At 60.8% G+C, this 12,414-nt stretch overlaps 1 protein-coding gene across 3 annotated transcripts in view; it reads right to left on the bottom strand.

Annotated features, from left to right (window-relative positions):
- Positions 1 to 12,414, bottom strand: part of COL5A1 (collagen type V alpha 1 chain) — a 151,216-nt gene that overhangs the window by 39,987 nt on the left and 98,815 nt on the right. For all 3 annotated transcript variants that reach the window (XM_024999726.2, XM_024999727.2, XM_059891908.1), the window contains exons 30-37: positions 11,291 to 11,398; positions 10,648 to 10,701; positions 8,378 to 8,431; positions 5,017 to 5,061; positions 4,837 to 4,890; positions 3,858 to 3,902; positions 3,321 to 3,374; positions 2,287 to 2,340 (exon numbers count right to left, since the gene is read on the bottom strand). In XM_024999726.2, coding sequence (XP_024855494.1) covers positions 2,287 to 2,340; positions 3,321 to 3,374; positions 3,858 to 3,902; positions 4,837 to 4,890; positions 5,017 to 5,061; positions 8,378 to 8,431; positions 10,648 to 10,701; positions 11,291 to 11,398 — 468 coding nt within the window. The remainder of the gene's footprint in view (positions 1 to 2,286; positions 2,341 to 3,320; positions 3,375 to 3,857; positions 3,903 to 4,836; positions 4,891 to 5,016; positions 5,062 to 8,377; positions 8,432 to 10,647; positions 10,702 to 11,290; positions 11,399 to 12,414) is intronic.

The following is a 12,414-nucleotide window of genomic DNA, read 5'->3' as shown; positions in this document are numbered from 1 at the left end:
TCTGCACACGCTCTCCCCCAGAGGCGAAGCTGACGGCAGAGCAGCACGGGTTTCATTTCCGGCATTCATTTCCACGGAGCTCGGCACGTGCGGACAAGATGCCATCTGCAGGCGCCACGTGACGCCGGGGGAGACGTGCAGATGCTACGCCCGGGAGGCTTTCAGTGGAAACTCTACAGCGTCCGCAGAGGGAAACGGCTCGTTTAAGGCCGCAGCAAGAGCCGCGGGGCCAGCTGCCCACGGGGCTGAAGGGCAAGGACCTCTGACCCAGAGCACGACAGCCAGCGAGTGTGCAGCTGAGGGACACTTGATGCTCAGCCGCTGGACTGTGCAGACCCAGAGCAGAGGCAGCTTCACAGCAGAGTCTGGGAGGGCTCCAGCCGAGCTGCACGCACGGGACTGGCACGGCCATGGCCGAGGCCGCACTCCCCACAGGAGACCTCTGTGCGCTCAGTCGTGTCCGACCCTTGGTGGCCCCCGGGACTGTAGCCCACCAGTCTCCTCTGTCCATGGAGTTTTCCAGAAAGAGTACTGGAGTGGGCAGCCATCTCCTACTCCGGGGGATCTTCCCAACTCAGGGATCGGACCTGTATTTCTTGTGTCTCCGCCTCAGCAGGCAGATTCTTTACCACCGACCAGCTGTGAAGCCCCCATACTACACTTAATCTTAGCCGCAAGGCCAGCAGCCTTTACAGGGTCAGAAACAAGGCATGCTGGACAGATCGAAGGCATCTCCCCTGCTCGGGGGGCTGGGCAGCAGTGCCCACGTGGAGGCAAGGAAGGCCTGCGTGTGGTCCGCCGGGGGACACCCACGCCAGCTGAGGCCGGGGTCCATCTCAGTGCTTGTGACGAGCGGGCTCTGGGCTCGCATGTAGGAGGTGCTACGACCTCTTGTGTTTCCAGTTCTCTAACGAAAGCACAGGTCATGACCCCGAGGAGGGCCTCTCTGCAGGGCATCTGGACTGACCCCTGGAGGACGCCACACCCCAGGCGGGCCCAGATGGGGGTGCCCCTGAATCTCCGGGGCAGCCAGGCCTGGTGGGGGGGCAGGAAGAACCTGCCCTGCTTTGCCAGCAAAACAAGCGGCTTAATCACTCTGCCAGCCTCTCCCCAGAACAAGGCAGAGGGGAGAGTGCGCACCGTGAGACGAGAAGCCTTCCATCCGATCTGCTCAGGAGAGCACTGGAGAAAAGCGTGCAAAGCTGGGGGTGCTTTAGTTTTTCTCCAGAAACAAAAGAGCAAAGCGAACTCTGTTTTCTGCCACGGAGCACCAGGACGGCACATGTAGGGGACTCTTCATCACCACGAGCCAAAAAGGGACCCAGGGATGTTTTTAAGAAGCACCAAGACGTATTAAGTGTGCTGTTAAGGATCACACTTCTCAAGGGGCCGGCTCCTCCTGGGAGAGTCAGAGGTCTCTGACCACATGGACGCCGGACGCAGACACAAGGGGGCCTTCCCGTGGGCCAGTCCCCACCACTATGGTGGCCAGAAGGTCACCAGGCGCTGCGAACCCCAGCTGTCCAGAGCGGGAGCCCCCAGGTCACAGGGTGCCCACGCCCTTCCCAGGGACAGGCCTGGGGGGACTCAGCATGAAGCTCGCTTGAATCCCCCGTGGCTCCTGGGACCAGGAAGTGACCCCAGTGCTTTTTCTAGAACTAAAAAACGTGGGCGTCCATTAAGTCCAGCTGTCAAAGACTGTGGCGGGCGCTGCTACAGGTCAGGGCAAGGCCAAGGTGAGCCCTGACAGCAGACGCTGGCCCTGAGCACAGCCAAGGGCCCAAACTCCAGCCCGACCGGCCGCCTGCCCCCTTACTGAAAAGGGCACTTGGGGGAAGCCGTCTGCCTCCCTGCCATCCCCCCCGAGGCAAGGGCCGGGACAGACAGGGCTGGGGGTGGCATAAAGTAACCGGAAAGCTGGAAAGGGAGGACCTGCCCAAGGAGTGTCCAGTTCAGACGCACGTGGCGTGCGCTGGGCCGCGCTCCGACCCTCCCGGGGAAGGCAGGGGCCACTCCTCTAGGTTCCGTTGGCGTCACGATGGTTGCACGTGTGACCTTGGGCCAGGCTGCCCAGGACGGCTTGAAGCCGACACCTGCCCTCACACACAGAGGCCAAGGGGCTGCTCGGAGGCTGTGGAGCTCCCTCCAGAGAGGGCGCATCCCGCGGCCACAGGAGCCGGCCGGCCCTCGGGGGGCTTCCCAAGGCTGAGCCTCAGCCTTGCCTGAGCCGACCGGCAGTGAAGGTCGGGCGCGGCGCCCACATCCCCCGGCGCTGCCCACACTCACCGTCTCGCCTCGCTGTCCAGGGTGCCCCGGGAGCCCGTCCTTGCCTGGGGGCCCCTGCAGAAAGCAAAGGAGAGAAGCTTCATCTCATCCCAAGACACACACATCTTCAGGACTTTGTGCCACCCCAGAGGACAAAAGCTACCACTTCAGTTCCAAGGTGATGACGGCAAAGTCACAGTAACAAGCACTCCTGGGAGCCCGGGTCTGGGCTCCACCCCCTTGAACCCTTACATCCACCCTGAGGGTCACTGTCGTCTCCCACAGGGAGAAGCCAAGGTGTCAGCAGCCCCTGAGGCCCGGCCGCAGGAGGCACTGGGCCCAGGTCCATGCAGGGCAGAGGTCGAACTCCTTCCTAACCCCCGTGCCCACGCGCGTCCCAATAGGCAGCAACTCCTGCGATGAGGGGCTTTTCCTTCTTAGAGGAAATACACTGTTATCTGCTGCGAGCTGAGCTGTGCCTCTCCCCACCACCACCAGGAAAAACTGGTTGAGGTCCTAACCCCCTGAAGCTGCGACCCTGGCCTCATTTGGGAACAGGGTCTCCGCAGACGGGATCAGGTCAAGGTGAGGTCTGGCTGGGTTAGGCTGGGCCCTCATCCAGAGTAGAGACAGAGAATGTGAGACACAGGAGGAGAGAGGAGAAGGCCAGGCGAAGATGCAGGCAGAGTGGGGCTGGGGGTCCATGAGCTCAGGGGGCCAGGGGCTGGGAGAGGCCTCCGGGGGAGGCATGGGACCCCGGCCCCGGGAGTTCGGGCTCTGGCCTCCAGACGGAGAGAACGCGTTTCTGTGGTTTTAAGGCGCTGGGCTTGTGGCCATTTGTCGTGACAGCACTACCACCCTGACTCAGGGCCGACTGGACAGTCATGATGGTCTGATGACAGAGGGGTCCGTGCGCCCCAAACTGCCCCTCTAGTCAGAGCTCCTGGGCTGGCCCCCCTCCCCTGAGCCCGCTGCCTGGAGGCCGGAGCCCTGCGGAAAGACCAGCGTCTCCGGGACACCCTGGACCGGCCCCACAGGGAAAATGCGGTACTCACCGGGGGGCCCTTTGGTCCAGGGAACCCCGTGGGTCCTTGGGGTCCGTTGGGTCCCTGGGGACAGACAAGAGCCAGTATGAGGACAGGCATCGCCCCAGCACGTGGGCCCAGCAGCCCCACCATCGGATCTCTGAGCACAGGCACGGTCACCCCTACTCCCCACGACTTTCGAGAAGCTCTTTCCAGCCCTGCCCTCGCCAATGTGAAAAGTAAGTCCGTTACACAAGAAGGTCCCTTGGGGCAGCGTGAGGCCCAGGACTCGGTTTCCGGACATCTCAGCCACCCCCCCACCTCAAGCCCCAAGGCCAGGGCCAAGGGGATGGGGTCGTCATCTCCAACCAACAGAAAAGACTTTACTCCCGGGGAAGGCCACCCCCGAGCCACCTCTGGATTTTAGTAACCACCCTCCTTCTCCAGGGTCGAAGGCTGGCCATGCTCTGCCCCGCCCCCCAGGAAGAAACGCTGGGGGCCGCCGAGGGCAGGCAGCTCTCCTGCAGACGCTCCTGGGGGTGTTCCTGGACGCATCCAGGTGCTTACCCGTTCACCTGGAGGGCCGGCCGGGCCATCGCCTCCAGAGTTGCCCTGGGAAGGCAGGGAAAGAGCAAGAAAAGCTTATTATTACTATTTCTGTCATTACTATTTCTGATGAAAAGACTGGTCCGTGACAGCATCACAGGTGCAGCATCGCCTGGCGCCCCTGTGCCCTCTGCAGTCACCCCGCCTGCATATGGAGCAGAGCGCACCAGCCTCGGGTGGTCCTCGCCTCTGCACACACACCCAGTACCGAGCCGCCCTCGCCGGGACTGAGACACTCCCAGGAGAACGCGCTGCTGCTCTGGGACAAAGGCCAGGCTCCCACCAGGGGCCAAAGCTCACGAGAAGACGGGACGCAGGCTGCGTCCCAGGCCCACCCAGCAGCCCGCAGCAGCTGAGCGTTCAGTCAGCCTCCGGGGGCGCGACTGGGCCCAGAGCTCGTCACGGAGGGACTCGGGCAACCCCCGGGCCTGCCCTGCCCCTGCCTGGCTCGCCGCCTCCGCCAGCCGCGGGCCCATCTCCTTAGCAGCAAAGTGCGCTGGAATCACGACCCCCACAGGGCAAAACAGGACGGGCCTGCTGCCTGGCCAAGGTCTGCTTCCACGTCGACTGGAGTAGCTGGTGTCAAGGCCCCAGGGTGGGAGAAGAGGCCTTCGAGGTGGGTCTGGACTCTCGCAGGGGTGGAAAGAACTTTCTTTAGAATCCCGGCAAGATGTCCCTTCCAAAGCCCTCTCGAAGAAAAGAAACGAGGCCTCCCCATCAGAGCGGGGGGACATTGGTCCAAAGCCTGGCTGGGCCTGACTTCCACGCTGCGGTGGCCCCGGGTAGCCTCTGTGGTTCGACCTCACCTAACTCAACCAGCTCCTTCTTAAATACCCCCAGGAAATCTTCTTTCATTCTTTCATATTTTGCAGCGGAAAAGGCCGTGGGGCCCCCTCCATGGGGGGTCAGGCCGGGGCCACAGGGGAGACCACATACGCACCTTGGGGCCAGGCTTGCCGGTGATGCCCCGTGGGCCTCTTTCACCTCGTGGGCCCTGGACAAACGGAAGAGAGGACAGGTGGACCCCAGCCCTGCGCGCGCGACGCCTTCATCCCCCTCCCGCCAGGCAGGCGCCCCACCACCACGCCCAGTCTGGAGGCCGCCCTCCGCCCAGGGTTACCGTCGGGCCTCGCTGCCCCCGTGGTCCCGGCTTCCCAGGGGTGCCCTGCAATCAGAGAAGGGTGTCGGTCAGTCACGCAGCACGCCTGCCATTGAGTGGGTGATGCAGAGACCACTGGAAGTCAAGCTAGAAAAGCCCGCCCCCTTGTCTTGGCTTGAAAGGAAGCCCTCTCAGGGTGGCAGGACGCACCCCTCGGGCAATGCGCCCAGCCTCACGTGTCTGCAGAGGGCCTTCTGAACCCCAGCTCCCTCTGCTGCCCGAGGGATGCTCACCTCACTTCTCTGGGGTCCTCCCCTCAGAACATCCACTCCCTGCCCCTTCCCTCCCCCGCCCAACCTTCCCTCTTCATCTCTCGCAGCAGTGGAGGTGGGGAGGAATCATTATTACGAGAGGAGAAAGCCAACCCCTCTCATACATAATTTACTTCCGCTACAGTTAAGGATATTAGCCATTAAATTTTCAACAGGCTCTGCAGACAAACAAACCTGCAATTTAATATATAAATCATATATCCCAGCGTCATTTGCTTCTCTTCTAATAGAATTTAGACTCCTTCTCTCTGTTGTTTTGCATTTTCCAAACCACGGAAAACAAACGCACCGCAATCTTTTTTCCCCAAAGCAAAGACGTAATAGCTGTAAGTGCAGTTTACCGACAGCGCGTGCGAGTAACGGATTGATCAAGGCCCATCTCCACTGCCTCTCCATTCATCTTCCGGAATTATTATTTTTTCCCTGGTTTCTAACGACGAAGCCCCAGATGGATCTGCATTGCTAAGGACCACCTAAAACATTTCCTCTCACCATCTTTCACTCATTTGCTGCCAGAATCAAAACTGCTTTCCAGAGCCTCCCGTTTTGAAAGGAATTTAATAAAACCGTTTATGATGATGAGGTAATTATGGAGCTTTTAAACAATGCACACTGGTCTCCCTGCTTCCTTTAGGCGGCGGCATCTCTTGGCTTCAAATAAATATTTGCTGACGAGAATTAATGAAACATCTGCTTTCTTCAACTGATGGGCTCCCGCCAGTGAGACACCGTGGCCCACCCCCGGGTGACTTCCTGGCATCGGTGCGTAAGTCCAGCTGGCACGTCAGCTCATGCCAAGCCTCCATCCAACAGCAAGACCTGCATCACGATTCCGATCCTGCAGCCTGACCAGCTCTCGGTTCCAACCTAAACAAACTGCCCCAGCCTCAGCCTCGGATTCCGTCGGCCTCCCAGGCGGCACCAGCCTTCCCAGGTTTGCTGTTAAACGGAGCCAGAGTCTGCACCCTGGTGACGGAGGCCGCTGGACAGAAGACGCCCCACTCGTGGCCTCCTCAGCAAATCTCCCGTGAGCACCTGTCCACCTGCCCTTGCAGGGGAGGCAGGGGTCCTCCCAGAACTGGCCTCGCTAGAGTCGAGATGCCCTAAGCTGGCGATGGAAGCTTTGGGCTGCAGGAGGTATTGCTAAGGGGCTGGCTCTTCCCAAGCTGGTCTGGCGGGGACCCTGCCTTGGCCCGGGATGCAGGCCAGTGATAGGGACAAGCCATCAATGGTCACGTGACAGCCAGCTGTACGTGGACCCCCCGGCCAGCAGTCTGCCGGCCCAGCCAGCCCCTCCAGAGAGGCTGGGATGAGGTGGACGGAAGAAGACCTGCCGGCTCTCAGGCAGCCCAGATGCAGGGGCACACGCGTGTCAGCACACACGCCACCTGTCACGTCCAGTATCCCAGCCCTCAGACGCATCGGCAAAGTCCCGAAGTAGACGGTTTCCCTGAGGTGTCCAGGCTTCAGGCCCCGTGAACCAAGCTGGACTCTCAGACCAGGAGTGAGTCCCCGGTCCCAGGACCTCTGCTTTTCAACCACCCATTCGCAGTGACGACCTCGGTGGCCACGTGCCAATGCCCTGGAACAATGGCGTGTGGGGGCCGGGGGAGTCCAGGCACCTGCCCGGCCTTCTCAGCTTGGGGGTGGAATGGCTGAGAGGCAGGAGAGGGGAGCGGGGCTTGGAGTGGAGTGCCAGTCCCGGGGCCACAGCCAGGCCTCCGAGGCGTCCCCAGCCCGGCTCCTCCATGCAAAGCAGTGGTGGTCACATCACCGGCCCCTGTCAGCCGTCATGACCCCTCCTGGGCATTCTCTTGGCAACGTGGTGTGGAAGGCCCTGTTCTCCAGCACCGGGGCTGCCTGCTCTGTGGCTCCGAGGTTCCTCTGCTTTTACAGACCCTGGACTACTACTTTCCACGAGTGACCACCTTTCCCCAAGACGCTAGTCAGACTGTCCCCACCAGGAAGAACGAGACAGATAGGTAGGCAGGTGGCTGATAGACACACGGACAGATGTAAGTACAGATACAGACACGGACACAACACGGACACGGCATAGATAGGAACACTCAGGTGCGTAACTTAGGACACAATACAGACGGGACACAAACATGCAGACACAGACAGGCGTGTAGACACGTCTAGACACCAATACACACAGACAGAGTGTGGTCGCCCTGTGTCACGCTTGCACTCAGGAAGCCCCGTTTTCTCTTCCTGAATCTGGCAAACACGTCCATTTACGTGGATTGTGGATGGCTTTAGGTCTTCCCCCGTGCTTTCTAGAGATCGCACTGTCTCAGCTCAAAGACAGTAACGGTAGCTGGAGTGAGCACTTAACAGGGGCAGCTCGTCCGTCTGGGCAGGGAGGACCCGCCCAGGCCTGCTCTGCACACCCCACACGCCTGTGGTCAAGGCCGCTGGGAGTCTAAAGGCCCAAGCGGTCGTTCTGATCCCGTTCACCAGGAGCAGTGCTCAGGCTGCCTTGTGTGGCGCCACGAAGGGCAGTTCCCGCCGGAGGCCTGGGGTGGGGAGGCTGGGGGACGGCCCCGCAGTCTGGGCCCTCGGATCACCTTCACACGCGATGACAACGGAGGGAAGCCAGGCCCACTGCCCCCCGGAGGGTGTCCAGTGACACGGCAGCCCAGGCAGAGGAGGGGTGCACCTGGACCCCGGATGAGGGGCTCACTGAGACGTCAGCACAGAGCGAGGGCCTCTCCCGCCTTTTTTTAAAATGAATCACTTGGGCTGCAAGAGAAGAGTCTGGGTTTCGCCAGTGACCTGAGAGCTGCTGCAATCGTGGTGAGCGTGAGAAAGCGCCGTGTCCTCCACACGCCTCCCTCTCTGGCCGGCTGCCTGATCTACCGCACTCCCGCCCAGCCCAGCACTCCGAGAGCCGCCAGTACGTCGCGTAAAGACTGGGGTCAGCTGTTCTGGAAAGCAGTTCTGGCAGCAAAGTGGGTGAGAAATAAACATGGTGTGCGGAGAACAGACTCGCTAACACCGAGGCAGCAGACAAGCTGCCTGCGCAGAGGCCAGGCGGTCCTTACCCTGCCGCCCTTTTCTCCGTTGGCGCCGGGAAATCCAGGAAATCCGATAGAACCCTGCAAGAGAGTTCATGAGGGAAGAAGCGTCAGAGACTGACCAGGGACGAGCCGTGCACTGTGCCAGCTGGAGGACGAGCCTGCCGGAGTCCTCAGCCCCGGGTCAGACGCCCCACCACCACCCACCACTCGCCACCCAGCCACCCACCGTCCACCACGCGCCCATCCACCCCCCATCCATCCATCCTCCATTCACCCACTCACCACCTACCCACCCCTCATCCACCCACCGTCCATCCATCCACACACACCCCACCCCCATCCATCCATCCCCCCACCCCCCACACCCCATCCATCCACCTTCCCGCCATCCACCCCCCATCCGTCCATCCATCCCCCCACCCCCCACACCCCATCCATCCACCTTCCCTCCATCCACCCCCCATCCATCCATCCATCCCCCGACCCCCCATCCATCCATCCACCATTCACCCATTCACCACCTACCCACCCCTCATCCACCCACCATCCGTCCGCCCATCTGTGCACCCAGCCACCTTCCATCCATCCTCCCATCTACCCATCCATCATCTATCATCCATCCACCCCCTCACCACCCCCCACCCACCTACTCAGTATTTCCTGAGCATCTCACAGACTCTGAATCTAAAATTCAGAACTGAATCCTAACCATGCTTCCCCTTCCTCCCTCTCTCCACACCCTCCTCTCACACACCCATGTCTGCAAAACACTGGTGTTTGGGAAGAAAAGAGCCTGTGCCACCGAGATGAGCCGGGGGTGGCGTGTGACTCTCACATTCATGGCATTTGCTTTTTGCGCCTTGTTGTCATGTTTTATCTTCTCACAACACCTCTAAATAAAGCACGGCAGCTTATAAAGTCAAAAATGAATGCAAATGTATGCCCCAGCCGTGGCATCGCGCGGCTCTTCCAGTTCTAGATCTTTACAAGGTGCACGTGGGCAGGTGAGCACGTAAGAGCTCCGACTGAATAAATATCCAAACACCCCCTATGTGAGCTCCTGGTGACACTGTCTAAATCGTTTGCTGAGTCCGTCTCTACTCTCCACCTGGCTTAAAAGCCTGACCTGAATGTGTGCTTAGCCCAGGACGAGTTTACTGATGCTACTCAGCTTGGCCAGCCCACCCGTGTGCCTGCCTGCTGATACAAAGAGGAGGAGGAGACTGGACCGAGATTTGCGGCGGGAAAACCAGGGGTGCTGACTTCACGGCTCTCGGCTCAGGAGCGGGGTCAGCACCCCAGGACCACCCAGGCTGCCCAAGCAGCTTCAGGGTTCTCCCTCTGCCTTTACGAAAAGCTGCCTGAACTTGATCTATAACCCCCCACCTCGTCTCTCCCAAACTCCTCCTCTCTTTCCCTTCTCCCCCTCCCCAAATGGACACGCATTTCAGGAGAGAAAACGTGTCCATCAGGGTCTCTCCATACAAGTACTGCAGTCAGTGGGCACATCGCTAACGGACATGAAGCAAAACGATTTCATGGCAGATGAGTCCCCCCCGAGTGGCGGCTGTGGGCTCACCCGCCAAGAGGGGAAGCTCGCCCTTCCCCAGGGAGGACTGCTGTGGGCCCTGCCATCAGCCACGTGGGAACACCTAGGGCTGCAGCCCAGCCCGCGGGCCCTGCCTCTGCTAACTAGGAGGGCGTCCGGAGGCTTGAAGCCTGAGGAGGGCAGGATGCAGACACAAACCCGACAGATCCGTGAGTTCTCTTTTGCTGTTAATTACATCTCTAGTGCAGGCAGCTGGCAACTTTTTAAGGAAGAACCATGAATAATAAAAGGTGAGACAGAAAAAATGGTTTAAGTGATTTGCAAAGCCTCAAGGAGCTGTTTCACATAACATAGAGCATGATTTCCACTAAGACAGTCTTCGTCTTCCTTTTATGCTCAGTTACGAGCAAATAACCTCTGAATTTCCAGGGAGAATTAACTCTGCGGGAGGTACACAGCTCTGGGTATGGAGAAACCAGTACACAAAGTCCCTGAGAGGCCAGAGGGGCTGAGGACTCAGACGTGCAGCCCAGGATCTGCCTCTCTGAAAGGCTCACCTAATTCTCCCGGGCTCTCCTTCTGACTCAGCCAAGTCACTGCAGAAGGCTGTGAGTGGGGCAGACCCAGGACACGGCCACCGTGACCTTCTGCTTTGTCACAGCAGCTACGCAGGGCGGGGCAGGTGGGTGACAGCGTGCAGGCTGGGGAGACGCCACGGGTCAGACCTCACCAGGTTGTACGTTACCTTTGGCCCCTGTCTTCCTGGGTAGCCTGGCAGTCCTGGGACTCCGAGTTTGCCCTGCGGAGAGAAAGAGGTGCGTCACGAGCTGGCCGGCCCTGCTTGGAACAGAGAGGAAGCCGGCGTGTGTCGGCAGGGGAACTGGAGCAGGATGCAGACTTCACGGCCTCCAGAGAGAGCCTGTCTGTCCTCCTGGGATGGTGTCCTCCCCAGAATCCCTGCCTGGTTTGGAGCAAGGCCCCTCGAGCAGGAATGGACACCTCTACTGAAGCCAATGGGTGGAGGCTGATGCCCCATGTATGAGAAAAGCGCTCTCTGTCTGTGGGGTTTTGCTCAATCCTTCTGTTGAAGCGTCCCAGCCTTGGAGCCGGACAGCAGAATGTTTGGGCTAATTGTGAGCCCGTTCCAGTGCAGGGGCTGGGGAAAGGGGTGGGGGAGCAAGATGAGGGGGGCGGCCCCCCGCAGGTGTAAGAGCAGCTGTCAGGAGCCCCCACTCCCAACCCTGAGCTTAGGGAACGCCCCCAGGAGCGGGTGCAGTGGCCCAGCAGGCCGGCCCGTGTCAGGATGCACACCAGCCTGGCCCGGGGCTCTGCCTGCCCGACCCGCCGCCTGGACGCCCCGGGCCATCGGGAGGGCCCGCGTCACGTACCTTCTCCCCAGGGGGTCCCAGAGGACCGGGGTCGCCGTTCGGACCGCCTCGCCCCTTGGGACCTTCAGGACCGTCCTCCCCTCTGGGACCAGGTGGGCCGATCTCCCCCTGCAGGTCAGAAGGAGGAGGTGAGGGCGTCGCCCACAGACTGCAGTCCGCGGGGGTCCCCCACTGTCTGGGAGCAAGGAGGGGTGGTAAGTGTCGCTGGCCCGGCTCAAGCAGACCAAGCCCCGTCCCGGCCCTGGGAGGCTTCAGCGCCCACTCTCTGGCCCACGGCCCCCTCTTTTCCCAGCGGCCTTCGGTCGAGCACCTCCTGGCTGAACTAGGAGCTCTGACCTGCTATTTCCCCACTGGGCAGGGGGCGGGCGGCGGGGGGCGCTGCCTTCTTCTCCCGAAGCCCCGGGAGGTCCCGGAAAGGCCCAGGAGCGCAGCCGACTGCAGCCTGACAGTCAGCGCCCACGGGAGACCCACAGGCTGTGTCCAGAGACTGAAGGGCGAAACGCCGCCTCACTGGCTCTGCCACGTACAGGCGGGGAGGCCTGAGCCACCAGGAAGGGGGCCTTGGGGGCCAAGCGAGGGCAGCAGCGGGGGCCCGGCCGCGGAGTGCCCGCCTGGCCTCGCCGTCTGCGTGGGCCCTCCTCTGATCCCCGATGTCCAGGAGCAGCTGCAGGACAGCTGTGAAACCCCCCTTAGAAACGTGCATCACAGGAATAAAGCCGGCTAAAGGCTGCCTCGTTTCTCGGCTCCAAGCTCTCTGCAGGACGAGGACGCTCTGTCCCTAAGCGCTTTGCTCACTCAACCCGAGAATCCTTCCCATGTTTACTGAGCCCTCAGGAAATTAGGAAATGCCAAGCGTCGGCAGAAATGCCTCTCCGGGAGAAATTACGATGGAAGAGGCCCCCTCCCGGCCCCCCGTCCATCCTCAGCCAGAGGCGAGCCCAGGGCACGGCGTGTGACTGGGGGATGGCTTGGGAAAACGTGTGCCTCACGTTGCTGGAAAGGAAGATAAAAGGGGCTTTCACCAGCCAGACAGGGAGAGGCCCTTCAGATGTGGGGAGCCATCACTGTAGAGAAAATTCTAGAAGGACTGTCTTTGGCAGCAGGGTCACTGGGACAGGACTGGG

This window comes from Bos taurus, chromosome 11 (assembly GCF_002263795.3).
Source record: "Bos taurus isolate L1 Dominette 01449 registration number 42190680 breed Hereford chromosome 11, ARS-UCD2.0, whole genome shotgun sequence".
NCBI lineage: Eukaryota > Metazoa > Chordata > Mammalia > Artiodactyla > Bovidae > Bos > Bos taurus.
Note: the sequence above shows the minus strand (reverse complement) of the source record. Positions and strands in the feature narration are given on the sequence as shown.